Source organism: Trichechus manatus, unplaced genomic scaffold (genome assembly GCF_000243295.1).
Source record: "Trichechus manatus latirostris isolate Lorelei unplaced genomic scaffold, TriManLat1.0 scaffold00202, whole genome shotgun sequence".
Taxonomy (NCBI): Eukaryota; Metazoa; Chordata; class Mammalia; order Sirenia; family Trichechidae; genus Trichechus; species Trichechus manatus.
In genome coordinates this window covers 1,748,222-1,766,241 of record NW_004444138.1, presented here as the reverse complement: position 1 = coordinate 1,766,241, position 18,020 = coordinate 1,748,222, and the positions used below count along the sequence as shown (strand labels likewise).

At 38.6% G+C, this 18,020-nt stretch overlaps 1 protein-coding gene across 1 annotated transcript in view; it reads left to right on the top strand.

Moving 5' to 3' along the window:
• The window catches only part of HMGN1 (high mobility group nucleosome binding domain 1), a 7,815-nt gene extending 1,067 nt beyond the window's left edge, over positions 1-6,748 (top strand). The window contains exons 2-6 of the mRNA XM_023742139.1: positions 38-291; positions 391-420; positions 504-554; positions 3,332-3,457; positions 4,718-6,748. Coding sequence (XP_023597907.1) covers positions 38-291; positions 391-420; positions 504-554; positions 3,332-3,457; positions 4,718-4,765 — 509 coding nt within the window. The 3' untranslated portion in view covers positions 4,766-6,748. The remainder of the gene's footprint in view (positions 1-37; positions 292-390; positions 421-503; positions 555-3,331; positions 3,458-4,717) is intronic.
• The last annotated feature ends 11,272 nt before the right edge of the window (positions 6,749-18,020 follow it).

The following is an 18,020-nucleotide window of genomic DNA, read 5'->3' as shown; positions in this document are numbered from 1 at the left end:
GCCCCGGACCTCTCCCTGCCCACACGGCGCCGGGCAGCTAGCGGGTGCGGGAGGCGCTCGGGGCCCGGGCGCGCTGCGCGCACGTCGGCTTGGGGGGCGGGTGTTCTGGAACGTTGGGCGCCGACGGCCCCGGGAACCGAGTGGGAAATTCGAACGGGGCGGCGGGAAGCCGCTGACGTCACGCGGCCGGGCATTGTTCTCGCGGCGCGGGTCGCCCGGCCACTTTGTTTGCCCACTTGCTCGTGCTTGTATCCACAGGTCAGCTCGGCCGAAGGGGCAGTGAAGGAGGAGGTGAGTGAGGGTCCCGTTCCTTCTGCTTTGGGGGTGAGTTTCATTTAATCGGCGTTCCTTGTTTATCTTATTGTTCATTTTCCCTTTTCTATCTTAAAGCCCAAGAGGAGATCGGCGAGGTTGTCAGCTGTAAGTAAGGCGAGCCCGGTAGTCGTTTGTTTTCCAAGGGATCGTAAGCAGTGAAGAAACTTAATGCCACTTTTGCTTTTCAGAAACCTGTTCCTGCAAAAGTAGAAACGAATCCGAAAAAGGCAGCAGGAAAGGTGGGTTTTAAAATTACTTTAAAATACAGTGATGTGTTAAATGCTATAGTGCTACTTAATAAAAAGGCTATTATTAACGATTAAAGAAGTGTGACATACTAAGATCTTGGCGTTTATTGTCTCAAGATGATCTGTTGAAGAGTAGAAATAAACTTAGTAACTTAGGATTCTTCTGGGCTGGTTAAAATACAGTGTCAATGTGTAGTCACCCTGGCCTACGTGAGTATAACGTAGCACCTTAATCCTGCTGTAGACTTGAGGAAATTTAAAAGGAATAAAAATAATTAAGTATTAACTGTAGTTTATAAAGGAAATTCATTTTTCGTGTTGTTTTCTTCATGATCAGTGTCTGTTCACCGAGTGCTTTGGCCAATAAGTCATGAGGCCAGAAAAAAAGGAATGTGTAGGTTGTTGTAGAGACTTCCCAAGCCAAGTAAGATATACATTTTAAGTAGGGATATATCAAGAGTTGTGTTCTCTGAGAATATAACAGTATTCTAAAATACTTTATTTGCAGTTACGTGTAAAGGTGTTCCTGGAATCATTTTATCTCAATAGCTTTTGAGTTAAATCATAATTAAAGGTTATGGCTCCAGAATAGACTTTATGACTGTGTTATTCAGATTGCAGGTCTTTAGAAAGAGGTGGTTCTTGTAGAGACGTGAATTTTGTAAGTTTTAAAGTTGGGAAAGCAATGTATGCATAAACCATTCTTAGACTTTGCATCAGGGTATGTAGCATTGGAGCCATTTTCTGCAAAGCTCTACAAGTTCAGGGAAAATTCATGGTTTTTTTTTTTTTTTTTTTTTACCGTGATCCTTTTTCTAAAAGTGTAGGTGGAAGTTTAGCACTGTGTAGTCTTGGTAAGAGGCAAGATTAATTTTCTTGATGCTGAGGAGCTGTTTATCCTTTTGTTAAATAAAGGTATAAAAGTTTTTCTTGTTTATTTAAACTGTAAGGGAACTGAATAAAATAATTGAACAAAGTTCTGTTTTTGCGATCTTATTAAGAGCAAAACTTCAAGGAAGGTAAAACCGTGGTTTATTATCCCACAAGATACTGCAGTAATTTTTTGCATTCAGAGCTAGTGTGTTATTGAACCTTGACATGAAGGCCTAAAAAATATAGAATCTTCTTAACAGATTGTTGGTATGAACGGTGTACTATGACTAACCATCTCCTTTGAGTCTTTGCTTTTTTATAAATTGATTGGCGGAAATATTATGCCTGTTCTCTCTTAAATTTTTTTTCCTTTCATATTGTTTTTTGTTTATATCTTGATCTGCCCTAAGCAAAATTTTAGATGAGAATAGTTCAATTCTACCCCCAGTGGGTAAATATAGTCATCATTTTTTCCTCTTCTCTCAGTGAACGACCAGCAGGTAAGTCTTTGTTCGTGTCAGTGTCCTTGAAAAACAGATATGAACAAAACTGTCTCTTGAGCTTTCCCAAAGGAAGGATGGGGAGGGGCTTTTTTCTTTTTTTTTTTTAATTTAGTTTCTGTAGCAACTTTGTGTGTTCATAATTGGTGTGGCTTTATTTAAAGCCTTGAACGGAAGGTAAACACTGAATGTATTGATTCCCACACTACACAATAGACATGTTTTCCAAAGCATAGGTAGTTGTGTTTCTGACTTGGCACAATTTCCTTGGAAGGGAGTATTGGGAAGTTGAAGCATACATTAGGAAGACTTGTAAATTTATTTTGGTTCATCTAGTTTTCCATCCTGTTACTGCGTATTTTGTTAGTTTTCTGAGATAACAAAATACTGATTACCATCTTTTTAAAAAATAAACTAATAACACAGATCAGATATCTCAAATGTATCTTGCTATTATTATAAATGTAATCTTAGTTAAAGAAAGTACTGATTTCTACTAAACATTTTCATTTTTAAGGTTTTATAATTTTGTGTTATCGGGTAGTGATTATGAAAACAATGAAAAATCTAAAAGTAATTACAATAGTTTTTAAGTATAGATGCACTTGTAAGTAATACCTGTGTAGTGGGGTGGTCCCAAATATGTTCACATAATTTGTTGTTTGTCTTTAAGGTATGTTGAATTACATATGGTATGCCTTGACTACCACCACTAGTGCAGAGTACATTGGATTGATTTTTTTTTTTTCCTCTTGGCATTGAAATTGTCAGTTCTACCTACGTGTCCTTCAGACACTCTAGGTCAAAGAATTGGTCAGTACTGATATGGGGTCTTTTATACAATCCACCCATGACCTGTTTAAGGTGTCGCTGCGTTCTTTATTTAATAGGGGAGGGGGGGGAATAAAAATTTTTGTTAAGCTTCTGTTTTCTCTTGCTTTAAAGTGGCTTAAATTTCGAATCTCTTACGTTATGAGTTATATTATCATACTAATTCCTGTGCTTTTCAGATTCTTCAGACACCTAAATGAGAACAATAAACTCAAAATTGATCCTTTAGCTACTATTATATGGTGTCAAGCGATTAACTGTAGCAGGATAGTCAGCCTGACCATACAACATGGTGCTTTGCTCAGGTGAATGGTTTTAATGTGAGGGTAAAAGTCTTTCTCAGAACAGTGGTTATTTGACTGTTTTTCATGCTTAAAAAAAAAAAAATTGGTGGATGGGGTCACATTGGGAATAGATTTTCTCCAACCAGGCCACCTCATTTTTTCTGAGTAGTGGGTGATGGCAACAGCGCTGAAATAGTGTAGCTCGGGCTTTATCTGTATAGCAAGTCAGAACATACTAGTGTAAGGTTTCTACTTAAAGTATACTGTTACTCTATTGTAGGATAAATCTTCGGATAAAAAAGTGCAAACAAAAGGGAAAAGAGGAGCAAAAGGAAAACACGCTGAAGTGGCTAACCAGGAAACTAAAGATTTACCTGCAGAAAATGGAGAAACTAAGAACGAGGAGGTCAGACGTGTTGGAGTGTTTAATTGGTTTTTGACTCTGAACAGTAGATAATACAGTGTATATTTTTTGAGACAGATAGTTTCTGTTTATAATATTGAATGAAGCTTTGTGTAGAAACCCAGAGTGGACAGATTACTTTTAATGAATTGTACTTGAAAGTACGTATATGAATGGCTTCTTTTTCAAGAAACAAATTTTAATGTACTGAGCATTTCATCAGTAACTGATTCACCATCTATGCTGTACACAGGATTCATCATATACCCCTTGGTGTGCATTTTTTTAAAAGGCCTAATTAGTAAATTGCATAAAACTCAATTTTCTTTGATTCATACGAACTTGGTTCTTTTAGACAAATAGTCTGTTCGTTGTATTGAAATTACAGTCTGCAGGCCTTTTGTAATTTGTTGGGATATAGAATCCTTGTTTTATTTTTATATTCTGGATATTGCTTTAAAAAATTTTCTTTAAAATCCATTTCCCCTTATTTGCGTTGTGCCTTGGCACATTTTTCACACTTTCATTTCTAATCAAGAAGGTTTTGTTTTTGTTTTTCTTAAAAATAGCAACTTCTCAAAGTAACCAATTGCTGAGGACTAAGTTGATTTAGATCAAGCAAATAAAAAGACTGGTGTTAATCTTTTTCCTTTTAAGCTATGAGGAAAAGAGGCTGTGCAAAGTTTTCTTCAGCAACGCTATCCTTTTGTGTTGATGGCTAAGCTAGCAAAGAAATAATTTAGAGGTATTTTTAAACTTTGTTTACAGATGAAAATCTTATAGTGATCAAACTATCATCCTAAGTTGTGAAATTTGCAATCACCTTTTATCTCAGCTTTTTTGTTTTTACTTCGTAGTTTTAGTCAGTGTTAAGTATTATGTAGTATTAAGATTTCTGTATTTGTCCGTATTAACTAATCCAGTCCTAGTTGTGAAGGGAAAAAAACTTGACCTTTTTTATCGCGTTATTTAGCTTTTTTTTAAAACCTAGTAGCTCTGTGGCACAGTCGTTAAGAGCTCGGCTGCTAACCAAAAGATCAGCAGCTCAAATCTCCCAGTTGCTCCTTAGAAACCCTGTGGGGCAGTCCTACTCTGTCTTGTAGGGTCTCCGTGAGTCGGAATCTACTCTATGGCAACGGGTTTGGTTTCTGGTTTAGTAGTTACCTATAAGTAAAACCTACATTGAGTTAAATGCTAAAGATTTAAGATCATACCAGTGACAAAGAAACCAAACATGGTCATTATTTTTCCTTTGATTTGCAGAGTCCAGTCTCTGATGAAGCAGGAGAGAAAGAAGACAAATCTGATTAATCTACCATGTCTTATCAGTGGTCCCTGCATCTCCCTTCTTGTACAATCCAGAAGAATATTTTTATCAACTATTTTGTAAATGCAAGTTTTTTAGTAGCTCTAGAAACATTTTTAAGAAGAAGGAAATCCCACTTCATCCCATTTTTTAAGTGTAAATGCTTTTTTTCAAGAGGTGAAATCATTTGCTGGTTGTTTATTTTTTGGTACAACCAGAAAATAGTGGGATGTTGAATTGTGGGAGGCTTTTGACGGTCTTGGGTGTCAACGTAACATTCCATAGGTGGGGGGCGATTTTTATATGCTGTAATACAAAGCATACTTAATGGCAGTTTGGAGTTGCAGTAATGCATTTATATGCCTTGAAGTTTTAAAATTACTTCTATTACCATGTTTTTTAGTAGAATTGTTTCCTAAAGGAAACTGCTCCCTCGTTATGGCTCTGCTTGTCAGCATTGTGCATTCTGTAACATCTTTGCTCGTGGTAGTCCAGTTTTCCTCCTAGCTTTGTTATGTGCTGTGAAAGGTTGAACATTTGAGTGTGTAGTGTGTGTGGTATTAAATTGTGAATTAGTGGGACTTGTTTGTAACAGCTTATCAACAGTTGAAGATAATTGGTTATTTGATACCCTCTTCAAGGAAAATTTGTCTTCAAATTTAAAGCTGGAATTTAGAAAATTATAACTACACATGGCTTTTTAGATTTTTGGTACATTAAGAATTGTGTACAGATCGTTCATAATGTCTCTGTACTGATCCTCAAAACAACCAATAAAATACGGATTATGAAAGAATTTTCAAGTGAATGGATTAAGTTCTGGCTTAAATCTTAGAGAATTTCCACGTTTGGTCTTCCAGAGTTTTTTTTTTTTTTTAATTCTTAATCTGAAAGTGAAATTTAATTTTTCTGTCAGACTTGAGCACCTATAGTGTACTTAATAGATGTTTGTGTGACTGTACTGGTTTAATAATGGAAAATAGTCCAGTGTCCCCTGAAGCAAAGTAAATGGATAAATTATTAGCTCTTTCACATAAGGTAAGCTTGTAAATATAAAAGAAGCTAGAACTACATTTGGTATGATTTGTACTGGCACAGTATTTCTGAGACTTGCCTTTGTGTATATTTAGTGTATACTGTACTTGAATGTTGCTTTCAAAATAGTCTTCAGAGGTGTCTTAGGGCAGCTGCAGAGGCAGATTATCCAGTAGGCAAGGTGAGCACAAGTAAACCTGTGATTACCTTGCTTACTGGGTCATCGGCCTGTCAGGGATTGTAAATTTTTTGAAAAGAGGCTTTGATTCTGTAGGAGGGTGTGGGTAAGGAAGGGAGACAGGTGCCAGCCATACCTAGAAGCAGAGTCTTTGATGTAAAAAAATGAAATTGTTCACTACAGATGATCTGGTAAGCAAGGTAAGCACCACGGTTACCTTGCCTATTGGATAATCTGCCCTTGGGCAGCTGTGCTGGTTTGGCAAGTGTGGAAAGGACCTTGCCAAGGTTACCACTAAAGAGGGGGACCTTGGAACAGAATTCAGGCCTCCACACTTGGGATGTTTTTTTTGTCTGGACCAATTAGAGGTGAGAATGTCTTAAAGTCCAAGGACTCATAGAACTCTGCAAGGACTTTGTACCTCAGAAATGACTCTTGGGCAGAGTTCATAGGGAGTAGTAAAACACGATCTCTTAAAAAGCATGCAGGCTACAGAAAAAAGCTAATGCGAGAACAGTGACTTGAACTGACACCCAAAGATGGTTTTGATGACCCCTGGGGGAGGGAAAGGACGAGAAGTCAGGTTGCCCGATTTTTAGTGTTTGTTTCACCATGGAGGGCCTGAAACGTAAATACTGAGATTTGCCTTTAGTTCCCAACTGTAGCAGTTCAATGGTAGAATTCTCACCTTTCATGCAGAAGACCCTGGTTCAGTTTCCAACCAGGGCCGCTTCATGCACCGCCACCTGTCAGCAGTGGCTTGCGTGTTGCCATGATACTGAACAGGTTTCAGTGGCGGTTCCAGATTAATACAGACTGGGAAGAAAGCCCTGGTGATCTGCTTAAGAAAATCAACCAGTGAAAACCCTGTGGATCCCAACTCTTCAACGCACAACTGATCGTGGGGATGGCATACGGCCTTGGTGCATGGGTTTGCCATGAGTTGGGGGTCAACTCGACAACAGCTAACAACAGGTAGACTAGATTAGTTTTTAGATACACAAATTAGAACACTGAAACAGGTTTTCTCTCTCTGTGTATGGATCAGTTACTCTTTTTCTGCCAGAATTTATTTGCAGCAGTTGCAGGGGGCTGTATAACTTTATATTCTATTTGGCGGTGTTACTACTCAACCCTGTCACCCCAGGAGTGGTGATGTGTGTGCACATGTTAGATTTCTCAATTGTTTGTTCTGAACTCATTGCTAGTATTTAAAGAGATTATTAGTTTTTCTCAAGAAAAACAGTATAACTAGCATGAGATTCTTCTGAGTTTTTATGGATTGATGCATAAATGAGATAATCTTTTTAGAAAATTGGCATAGAAGTACTTCCAAAATTCTACCTGCTTTGTTACATCTGACTAGGATGTTAAATAGCCCCCAAATTGTTATTCTTTTGTGTTAAAATGAACCCTCAACCTGATGTCCTCTTCAGCTGTTAAAGAAAAACAATTGCTTTTTCAAAATAGGCAACTTTGAGGCATGTTTTCTGGGATCAGTACTTGCAGAAAGTTAATCTCTTTCTGTTTCAATGACTAGTTCTGAACACTGAGAACTAAGGAGAATGATTGAACATATCAATATCAGATAGCCTAAAAGGACAAGGAAGATAAATTTTAATGGTAGTGCAAACTAATCTTTAGTTTATTATAAACACGGGTTATCAAAAGCCCTGCATTCTCTTGGCTCGACAGAGAATGAACCCAAACGTGGATTCTTCAGGGGACTGAAGGCATAGAGCCTGGTACGTAGCACCTGTGTTCATGATAGTCCTGGAGGTCCATGAGAAGAGTTAGATTGTTGTGGCAGTGTTTGAAAAGAGTGTGTAAGAGTGTTTGCTTTGAGGGGGAGGAGAGCCTACAGGAATGAGGAATGTGTGTATGTGTCTGTATAATAAAAGTGCAAGAACAGTTCATACTGGGAAAAAAATGCAAACAAGCTAAAAACACCTATAATTCATTTATTTAGACACAGTATCTAAAGATGTATTTTTCTCAAACCCTTTACTGATTTTTATGCTTATGTGATTTTACAAAACCAAACCTGTTGCCATCATAGTGCTGTATTACACAGACTATTTTGTCCTATTTTTCATACTGTGAACTCCCCCCCAGTGTTAATGAATATACTTCGGTAGCATTTGTAATTGCAAGAGTATTTTGTTGGGAGGACGTATGATTTATCAGACGTTTAGACTTTTTCCCATTGAAATAAGCTTTGTGAAATTAAAATATGAGTAATCTCTGCCAGTGCACACAGATCCTAAGGATATGTTTGCCTGTCACAATCCCTGGTTCCGTAAGGTTGCAACGAAATAGTTGACAGTAGGAAGTTTAAAAACGGGCGCCTTGAACAGGTGGTGATGAGGTTTAGATGATGGCAGGCAACTCAGTAACAAATTTGAAGTAATTTATTTTCAGATTATGAAACTATTACATTCCCAAACAACAAACCCTAGATAATAAATGTAAACTAAGACAACATTCAATCCTGAAGCTAAAAGTAGCTATTTTAGATGTGTTGGTGAATTTTCATATATATATGGGCTTTTTTTTACATTTATTTTAATAACCTGCTTAATAGTTCACCATTTGGCTGTGTGATAATTTGGCCCTTTCTATACAGTGGGTTTGTTTTTTAATTACAGTTTGTTGCTGTTTGCCCTTGAGTCAATTCCAACTTACAGTGACCCTATAGGACAGAGTAGAACTGCCCCATAGGGTTTACTAGGCTGAAATCTCTCTTGGAGCAGATTGCCAGGTTTCTTCTCCCATAAAGTGGCTGGTAGGTTCGAACCACCACCCTTTCGGTTAGCAGCCAAACACTTAACCATTGTGCCACCAGGGCTCCATAAACTATGGTTTATTAAGGATAATTTTGTACATTCCCAAATGCAGAACAGTATATGAAACCCCATGTACCAGTCAACCAGTGCCGATAGCCATCAACCCATTAACAGTCCTGCCCTATTTGTGTTTTTAAGCAAATAAGCAAATATTAATATAAGGAAATTAAAAGTGAACAAAACACAAAGGGAACAAATATTTACATCAGGGATACAAAATGTTAATATTTTTATCTTAGGGGTTTTGCACATTCTGTCAGGGTTGGGTACAGATTCAATTTAACAAGAAGCTATTATTAAAAATCATCCAGTATGGCTAGTTCCACCATTAAAATCACGTACTACCTTCTAGATGCTCATGCCACATTAATGAGAAAAGAGTATTCTAAAAAAATTTTAGGGCATGGAAATGCTTAGTGATGCAATTAATAATATAAAGGAATTGGGGACGGAAAAAAAAACAGTGCAGAGATGCAAGATGATTGGAGAGACTCTCAATGTAGATTTGAGTTAGGGACAGTCATACTGTCTGCTGCTCAGTACCCACTGCCTTCTCGATTGCTAGTGAGTGTAACCCCACAATGAAAGCAGTGAAGGATAGGTAATAGGGTTTAACCTGAGTAATAATAAGGCCTGTCTCAGAGGGTCAGAGGAAATAATGCAGTGCCTGGCACACAGTGCTCAGCAAAGGTTTGTTTTTATTACTGAGTGCTTTCCAGAGCTTATGATGACTAGATTTCCTGCCAGATTTTTTTTCCCTCTTAAAACAATATCTACTTTTAAGTAAAGTCTTTGAAAATAAACGTTTGCTGTAACTAGGTTGAGTGTTAATTCGAGAACTGCCGGTTAAGATCTGACTGTGATACCACGTTTCAATACAGCTTTTGTTAAGTTCTTAAGTGTTTTCTTTACATCCTTAACTATTTGTAAAGATTACTGTTGTGTTTTAGATCTGATTCATAACTAAATTATGTTAGTATCAAATTTTATCTCTGAAAGCACCTAATGTTAACCTTTAGAAATTTCAAGTTGAAAAATGAATGAAGACTAGTGATAACCAAATTTTGTGTGAGAATTTTAAGGTGTGCTACTAATCTGTTATGCATGATTCATATAGAGGAAAAGTTGAAAGTCTTGCATGCTTGGATGTGTCTGTGTAAGGATGTGGCTGCCGATTTAAATGTACAAGACTTTCAACAGTAATTTTCAACAGCGCTGATTTGATTATTTACCTGAAATATATTTAAAGACAGCCTTAACTGTCGTCGCATGATTTGTCACATTCTGCTTCACTTCTCCTTATTTTATTTATCTTTGAAACTCAAGCAAGCTAAATATTTAAATTCAGCAAATTTAATTGAGCTGATATGAATAAAGTGGTCTGTTAGATACTAGGATAAATGAACTCTGGGTACTTTGACAATGGATTGAACAGAATGGCTCTTCCAAATTTTCAGGACTCCATATAGCTATTGGTAAGCCTCAAGAATAAGCTTTTTTTTCTAAGAAAAAGATAAGATTTGACTGGAGGAGATGAAAGAAGATCTGAGCAAATGAGAGACATACTGTGTTCCTAGTAAGGGTGTCAATTTTTTCTACCTAAAAATGTAATGGAATTCCAATCAGAATCCCAGTGGAAATTGGAAAGCTGATTCTAAACTTCATCTGATAGAGAAAATCGTGAGAATAAACAATTTTTTTATAAGAAGTATGGGTAAGGGAAGACTTGCCCTACCAGTTATCAAAAGTTCCTATAAAACAACAGTAATAAAAGCAACATGGTCCTTAAGCAGAAATAGATAATGATCGATGAAACAGACTAGACCAAACAGATTTAATATAACAGTAGCGTTTCAAACAGGGCTTCAGATCGGTTCAAAGCGGTTCAGTCGTGGCTGACAGAAACGAGCAGCATAAGCATTGCATAGCAACCAAATCTCTTGCGCTTCAACTTTTGACCTGAGTAAGAAACAGGCCTCTGTGCCCTGCTCAAAGATAGCTGTGGACCACACTGCTTTGAATGTGTGTCACTCTCAACAGTCCTGCCAAAAATCCGGTCTCCTGCATCAGATTCCTGGAAGTTTCCTGATGCCAGAGATTGCATGATTGCCAGGACTGTGGATAGCTAAGCACATTCAAATCTGAGAGGTAAGCTGCCATCTTTGAGCTGGGCACTGCTGCGCATTTCCTACTTGGGTCAAAAGCTGACTCGCAAGAGATTTGGTTGCTATCCAACGCATACACTACCCTTGTTTCCATCAGCCATGACTGAACTGTTTAGAACCATTTCGAGCCCTGATTTCAAATCACTGAGAGAGAACATTCAAAAAAGTTCCAGTTCAATTGTTTATACAATTAGAAATATAGGAATTAGATTCCTACCTTACACCAGCTACAGAAATAAGTTGCAGGTAGATCAAAAAATCTATTGAATAGGAAAATTAATACAGACACATTACTCTGATGTTAAGGTTTCTTTTATCCACAAAACCAAATGTTAAGTGCCGTTGAGTCAGTTCCGACTTAATACAGCAACCCTGTGTACAACCGAATGAATCACTGCCTGGTCCTGTGCCATCGCAACAATCACTGCTATATTTGAGCCCATTGTTGGAGCCACTGTGTCAGTCCATTTCCTTGAGGGTCTTGCTCGTTTACACTGACCCTCTACCAAGCATGATGTCTTTCTCCAAGGACTGGTTCCTCCCGATCACGTGTACAAAATACATGAGATGAGGTCTCATGATCTTCACTTCCAAGGAGCATTCTGGCTGTATTTCTTCCAAGACAGATTTGTTCATTCTTTTGGCATTTCATGGTATATTCAGTATACTTTGCCAACACCATAATTCAAAGGCATCAATTTTTCTTCAGTCTTCCTTACTCATTGTCCAGCTTTTTCATGGCACATGAGGTGATTGAAAATATGATGGCTTGGGTCAGGCGCACCTTAGTCCTCAAGGTGACATCTTTGCTTTTTAACACTTTAAAGTGGTCTTTTGCAGCAGATTTGCCCAGTGCAATACATCCTTTGATTTCTTGACTGCTGCTTCCATGGACGTTAATTGTGAATCCAAGTAGAATGAAATCCTTGACAATGTCAATATTTTCTCTGTTTATTATGATGTTGCTTATTGGTACAGTTGTAAGGATTTTTGTTTTCTTTATATTAAGGTGTAATCCATAGTGAAGGCTGTAGTCTTTGATCTTCATCAGTACTTCAAGTCCTCTCCATTTTCGTCTAGCAGACTTGTGTCATCTGCATATCACAGGTTGTTAATGAGTCGTCCTCCAATCCTGATGCCGTATTTTTCTTCAGATAGTCCAGCTTCTCAGATTATTTGCTCAGCATACAGATTGAAAATTTTTAATGGTTAATATTTGATTTTATAATTTTTTATGGTTAATATGACAAAACCAAATATTACCCATAAAAAACCTATATGCCTCTTACATTCTAACTTGAAAGGAGTCGCCTAAATTCTAAACTCTGTTGAATAGGAAAATTAATAATAGACATCTTACTTTGATCTTAGGGTGTTTTCTTATCCAAGAAGCCAAATATTAACCGTAAAAAACCTGACCAGGCAGTGTTTTGTTCTGTTGCACATAGGGTCGCTATGAGTTGGAACCGACTCGACGACACCTAACCATAGCTAACAACATTTAAACAATATCTGAGAAATGTTAGATTGCGACAAAATATTTGCAATGTGTATAAAAAGGGTTAAATGTCAAAAATGTAGAAAGAATTCCTACAATCAGTATGAAGAAGAGTCCAATAGAAATACGAGCAAATAATATGAAAAGACAATCACAAAAAAAGAAATATAAATTTAAATAATAGTTTTAACTGCATTCATGATTAAAACAACAAAGATACCATTTTTGCCTATTGGATTGGCAAAAATTAAAAAGAATGGTAATATTTCATGTTGGTAAAGGTGTGGGTTAAAGGGCTTGCCTATACACTTGCTGAATGCAAGTGTAAATTGGAATGACTTCTTAAGAGGGTAATTTTAGTACTACAAACCAAATGTAAATTGAACATAACCTTTTGGCCTAGTAAGAAGAGAATCTGCCTCTCCATGTTATATGTGAGAAAAATACAGCGGACACAGATTAAAAGACTAGAAAGCTGCATCACTAGAATTTGAGTCTAGGTTTATCTGGATAAATTTTAACTTTCCAATGAAAGATTAGTTAAGTCTCTCCAAATTGTGGTACATTTTTTGTCCCAACATTTTATTATGAAAGTTTTCAGATACACAGAGAAGTTGAAAATTTTTTTAGAGAATATCCATGTACCCACCACCTTGAGTGTGCAACTTACAAACTTACATTTTTACTGTTCTATCCATCTACTCATTCCTCCAATTCATCTTACTTTTTTGTCCTTTATTTAAAAGCAAGTTGCAGACATTAATATACTTTCCCCTAATACTTCAGCACGCACAGTATTAACTGAGGTTCAGTATTTGTTCGTGGTTTTGTTTTTTTAGGTAAAATTTGCATCAGACAAAATGCACAAATCTTAAGTGTACCGCTTGATATGTTACACCTGTGTACCCCAACCTCTATCAAAATAAAGACATTGCCATTAACCAGAAAGTCCCTGACCCTTCACACTCTTGTCTGCAACCCCAACCCCAAAGGCCTTTTTCCACTCTAGATTAGTTTTGCCTGTTGTCATGGATTGAATTGTGTCCCCCCCAAAATATGTGTCAAGTTGGTTAGGCCATGATTCCCAGTATGGTGTGGTTGCCCTCCATTGTGTGATCTGATATAATTTTCCTATTTGTTGTAAATCCTAGTCTCTGTCTGTCCTGGACATAGCGCTGCTATAAAAGAAATATCACAAGTAGATGGCTTTAACAAAGAGAAATTTATTTTCTCACGATCTAGTAGGCTAGAAGTCCAAATTCAGGGTGTCAGCTCCAGAGGAAGGTCCTTGTCATCAGTCTTCCCCTGGACTAGGAGCTTCTCCACACAGGAACCCCAGCTCCAAAAGACACACTCTGCTCCTGGCACTGCTTTCTTGGTGGTATGAGGTCCCCACTCTCTGCTCTCTTGCCTTTCCTTTTATCTCTTATAAGATAAAAGGTGGTGCAGGCCACACTCCAGGGAAACTCCCTTTACATTGGCTCAGGGGTGTGACCTTAGTAAGGGTGTTACAATCCCACCCTAATCCTCTTTAACATAAAATTACAATCACGAAATGGAGGACAACTACACAATACTGGGAATCATGGCCTAAATATTTTGGGGGGACACAATTCAATCCACGACATTCCATGCTTTGGCCCCCAAAAATTCATGTCCTTGGTACACGTAAGACACATTCACCCCATCATATTATAGCAAAAGTCTTAAATCAACTCCAAGTCCAAAATCCAAAAATTCCTCTTCATCTGTGAAATCTAGAATACAAGTTATCTGCTTCCAAAGTACAGTGGCAAAACAGGCACAAGCTGACATTTCCATTACAAATGGGAGAAATTGGAGGGAAAGAAGGCATAACAGGTACCAAGCAAGTCAGCAAAACACATTACATTAGCCCTCAAGTCTTGAAGATAATCCTCTGTTCTCTGAGACAAGTTTACACAATGGCCCTGCCCTCCAGACTCTAGGTATTGACCACACTCTACAGATTCTGAGTGGAGGCCCCTCAGCCCTGGGCTTCAGCTCTGCCTTCCAGGCCCACTGGGACAGCAACTCTGCTCCCTTGGCTTTAGACACACCATTCTCCTAATCCATCTGAGTGGAGACTCCACCCTTAGAAACACCAGAGGCCATGGCTCCACCCTTTGAAACCCCAGAGGTCATGGCCATACCTTTTGAGACTGAGGCAGTTCGGCTTCTTGTGTTCCTTGTCTCTTCAGCTTCTGCTTCCTGATTCCTGGGCCTCTTGGCCCTTGTGCCTCATGCTCACATCTGCCCTGCTGGGGCAAGTGTTCCACAACTTTGTAGCTCCACCAGTAAGTGCCTGGAGGCACCCCACTGTGCCAGTAAACTTCAGCAGGAACGTGCTCAGCTCTCTTGCTCCAGTGGGTCAGCAAGCCTAGCTCCACCAATAAGTGCCCAGAAGCACCCTACTCCGCCAGGAAGCTTCCTACACAAAGGCACTCAGCTCTCTCGTTCTGTGGGTTGGCTCCAGTGCTGTCTGGTGCTGGTCTCCTGGTTCTGCTGCTGCTGGTTCTCTATCCATTCACAGTTTCAAAACTGCTTCCACATTTTAGGTATCTGTTAGAGCAGCACCCCACTCTCAGTACCAAATTCTGTCTTGGTCATCTGGTGCTGCTTAACAAATACCACAGTTCAATCCATGACACTGCCTGTGGTTAATGAGGCAAGATTAGATTATGTTAAAGAGGATTAGGGTGGGTTGTAACACTCTTAATCAGGTCGCAGTCCTGATCTGATGTAAGAGGAGTTTCCCTGGGATTTGGCCTGCATCACCTTTTATCTTACAAAAATAAAAGGAGAGAAAAGGGAGCAGAGAGAGAGGGACATCATACCACCAAGAAAGAAGAACCAAGAGCTGAGCGTGTCCTTTGGACCCAGGGTCCCTGCACTGAGAAACTTCTAGACCAGGTAAAGATTGATGACAAGGACCCCCCCCCGCCCCCGCCCCCCAAGTCAACACAGAAAGCCTTGCCCTGATGCTGGCACACTGAATTTGGACTTCTAGCCTCCTGAACTGTGAGAGAATAAATTTCTGTTTGTTAAGGCATCCACTTGTGGTATTTCTGTTACAGCAGCACTAGATGACTATGAAACCTGTTCTACAATTTTATATTAATGGAATCAAATGGTATTTTCTTTTGTATCAGGCTTCTTTCATCCAGAATAGTGTTTTTGAGATTCATCCATGTTATTGCATATATCAAGTGTTTGTTTCTCTTTATTGCTGAGTTGGAATCCAGTATATAAATATCACAACAATTTGTTTATCTATTAGTGGACAACTGGGCTGTTTCCAGTTTTTGGCTATTATAAATCAAGTTGCAAAGAACATTCTTGATCAAAGTATTTTTTCTGGACATGTTCTCATTTCTCCAAGATAAACGTGGTACAAGTTTGAGTGTTCTGAGTTTCCATAATTAAGGACTAAATTTGAGATGGTATATTTTTAGAAAGCTAAAAATTTGGCTGAAAGGGTAATATGCAAAACTATTTGTTACATCCAGAAAACCGAGAATGTTTATTTTGTTCAAAGCAGGACAAGCATGAGCACACATGTGTTGTGTTCCTATTACGAATCAAGCATTGTTTAGAGCATCCTGAGGTTACAGCATGGTGCTGATGAGAATGTAGGAGCTTGTCTCTTTTCTCACCTCCTGAAGCTTAGAACAGCACCAGAACATAATGCCCATTGCCGATGAGTCAATTCCAACTCAGAACTACTCTGTAAGAGTAGAACTGCCTCATAGGGTTTCCAAGGCTGTAATCTTTACAGGAGCAGACTGCCACATCTCTCTCCTGCAGAGCGGCTGGTGGATTCAAACCACTAATCTTTCAGTTGGCAGTCAAGCTCTTAATCACATGCTATCAGGGCTCCTTCTAGCACATAATAGACCTTCAGTAAATATTGTCGAGTATATTAAATGAAAGCTCCTTGCCAGCAAAGATTTAGACTTGTGTACCAGTTACTCAAATACAGTTGGGACAGATATGACCTAAATAACATATTTTAGGAACACCTACCCAAACATGCTTCTAGATCTGTCCTTAGGAAAATTACTGAGATACCATGCTGTTGATCAAACAAACCACTGTAGAAATTTTAGGAATTGACTGAGGAATGTCACAGTATCTATTAAATTAAACCACCACCTGTCTGTCAGTTTGTTGTCTGTCAGTTTGTCATACTGTGGTGGCTTGCATGTTGCTGTGATGTTGGAAGCTATGCCACCGATATTTCAAATACCCATAGGGTCATTCATAGTGGACAGGTTTCAGCAGAGCTTCTAGATTAAGATGGACTGGGAAGAAAGACCTGACAATTTTACTTCTGAAAATTAGCCAATGAAAACCCTATGGATCACAACAGAATATTGTTGGATATAGTGCTGGAAGATGAGCTCCCTAGGTTGCAAAGCACTCAAAATACACAAAGGCCACAACAATGGATTTAAGCATACCAGGGATCATGGAGATGATGGAGGACGGGGCAACGTTTCATTCTGTTTTACATGGGGTCACCATGAGTTGGAGCTGACTCAATGACAACCGACAACAACAATATTAAATTAAAATGTAATATTTCTCATGTACCAGCAATTCCACTTCTTAGTATCTAGCCTAAAGAAATAGCACAAGGAGCAGAGACAAAGATGTTAATGACAGAATTGTTTGTAATGGTGAAATTGGAGATAGCTCAAATGTTTCTCAGTAGGGGACTGCTAAATTAACTTCATCAAATTTTGCTTTATAAGCCCAAGACCTCCTTACAGTTTTTTGTTAGGGTCTAGGATAGTGTCTTAGTTTCCTAGTTCTGCTGTCACAACGTACGACGAAATGGGTGGCTTTAAAGAACAGAAATTTATTGTCTCACAGTTGTGGAGGCTGGGAGTCTGAGATCAGGGAGTCAGCCGTGTTGGTTCCTTCTTAGGCTTTGAGGGAGGGTCTGTCCAATGCCGCTCTCTTAGCTTCTGGAGGCTGACAACAATTGTTGGCATTGCTTGGCTTGTAGATGCACCTTCACATGGCGCTTCCCCCTTGGTGTCTGTGTGTCTGTTCTCTTTTATAAGGACACCCCTCAAGTGGGATTAGGACTCACCCTTCTCCAGTATGACCTCATGTTAATGGATAACATCTTCAAAAACCCTATTTCCAAACAAGGTCATGTTCACAGGTACCAGGAGTTAGGGCTTCAGCATGTTTATTTGGGGACACATTTCAATCCATAAGAAGTAGTAATGACTTCCCACTACTGTTAGTCTCTGGGACCCCAATATCCCTCAGTTCTGTCCACAACTCTAAATAGTTCCTTCAATATAATCTCTTCATTTAACTATTTGTTTTCTGGAGAGAGCCTGGCTGATACACTCTACCTAAGGTATGATACCATTTTTATAAAGCTCAAAACCAAGGAAGCTAAACAATATATTAAGGGAATCCTACATATCTAGTAAGACTACTTGCAAAAACCAAAACAAAGCCCTGATGAACATAAAATTCTGGCCAGTGGTTGCTTTG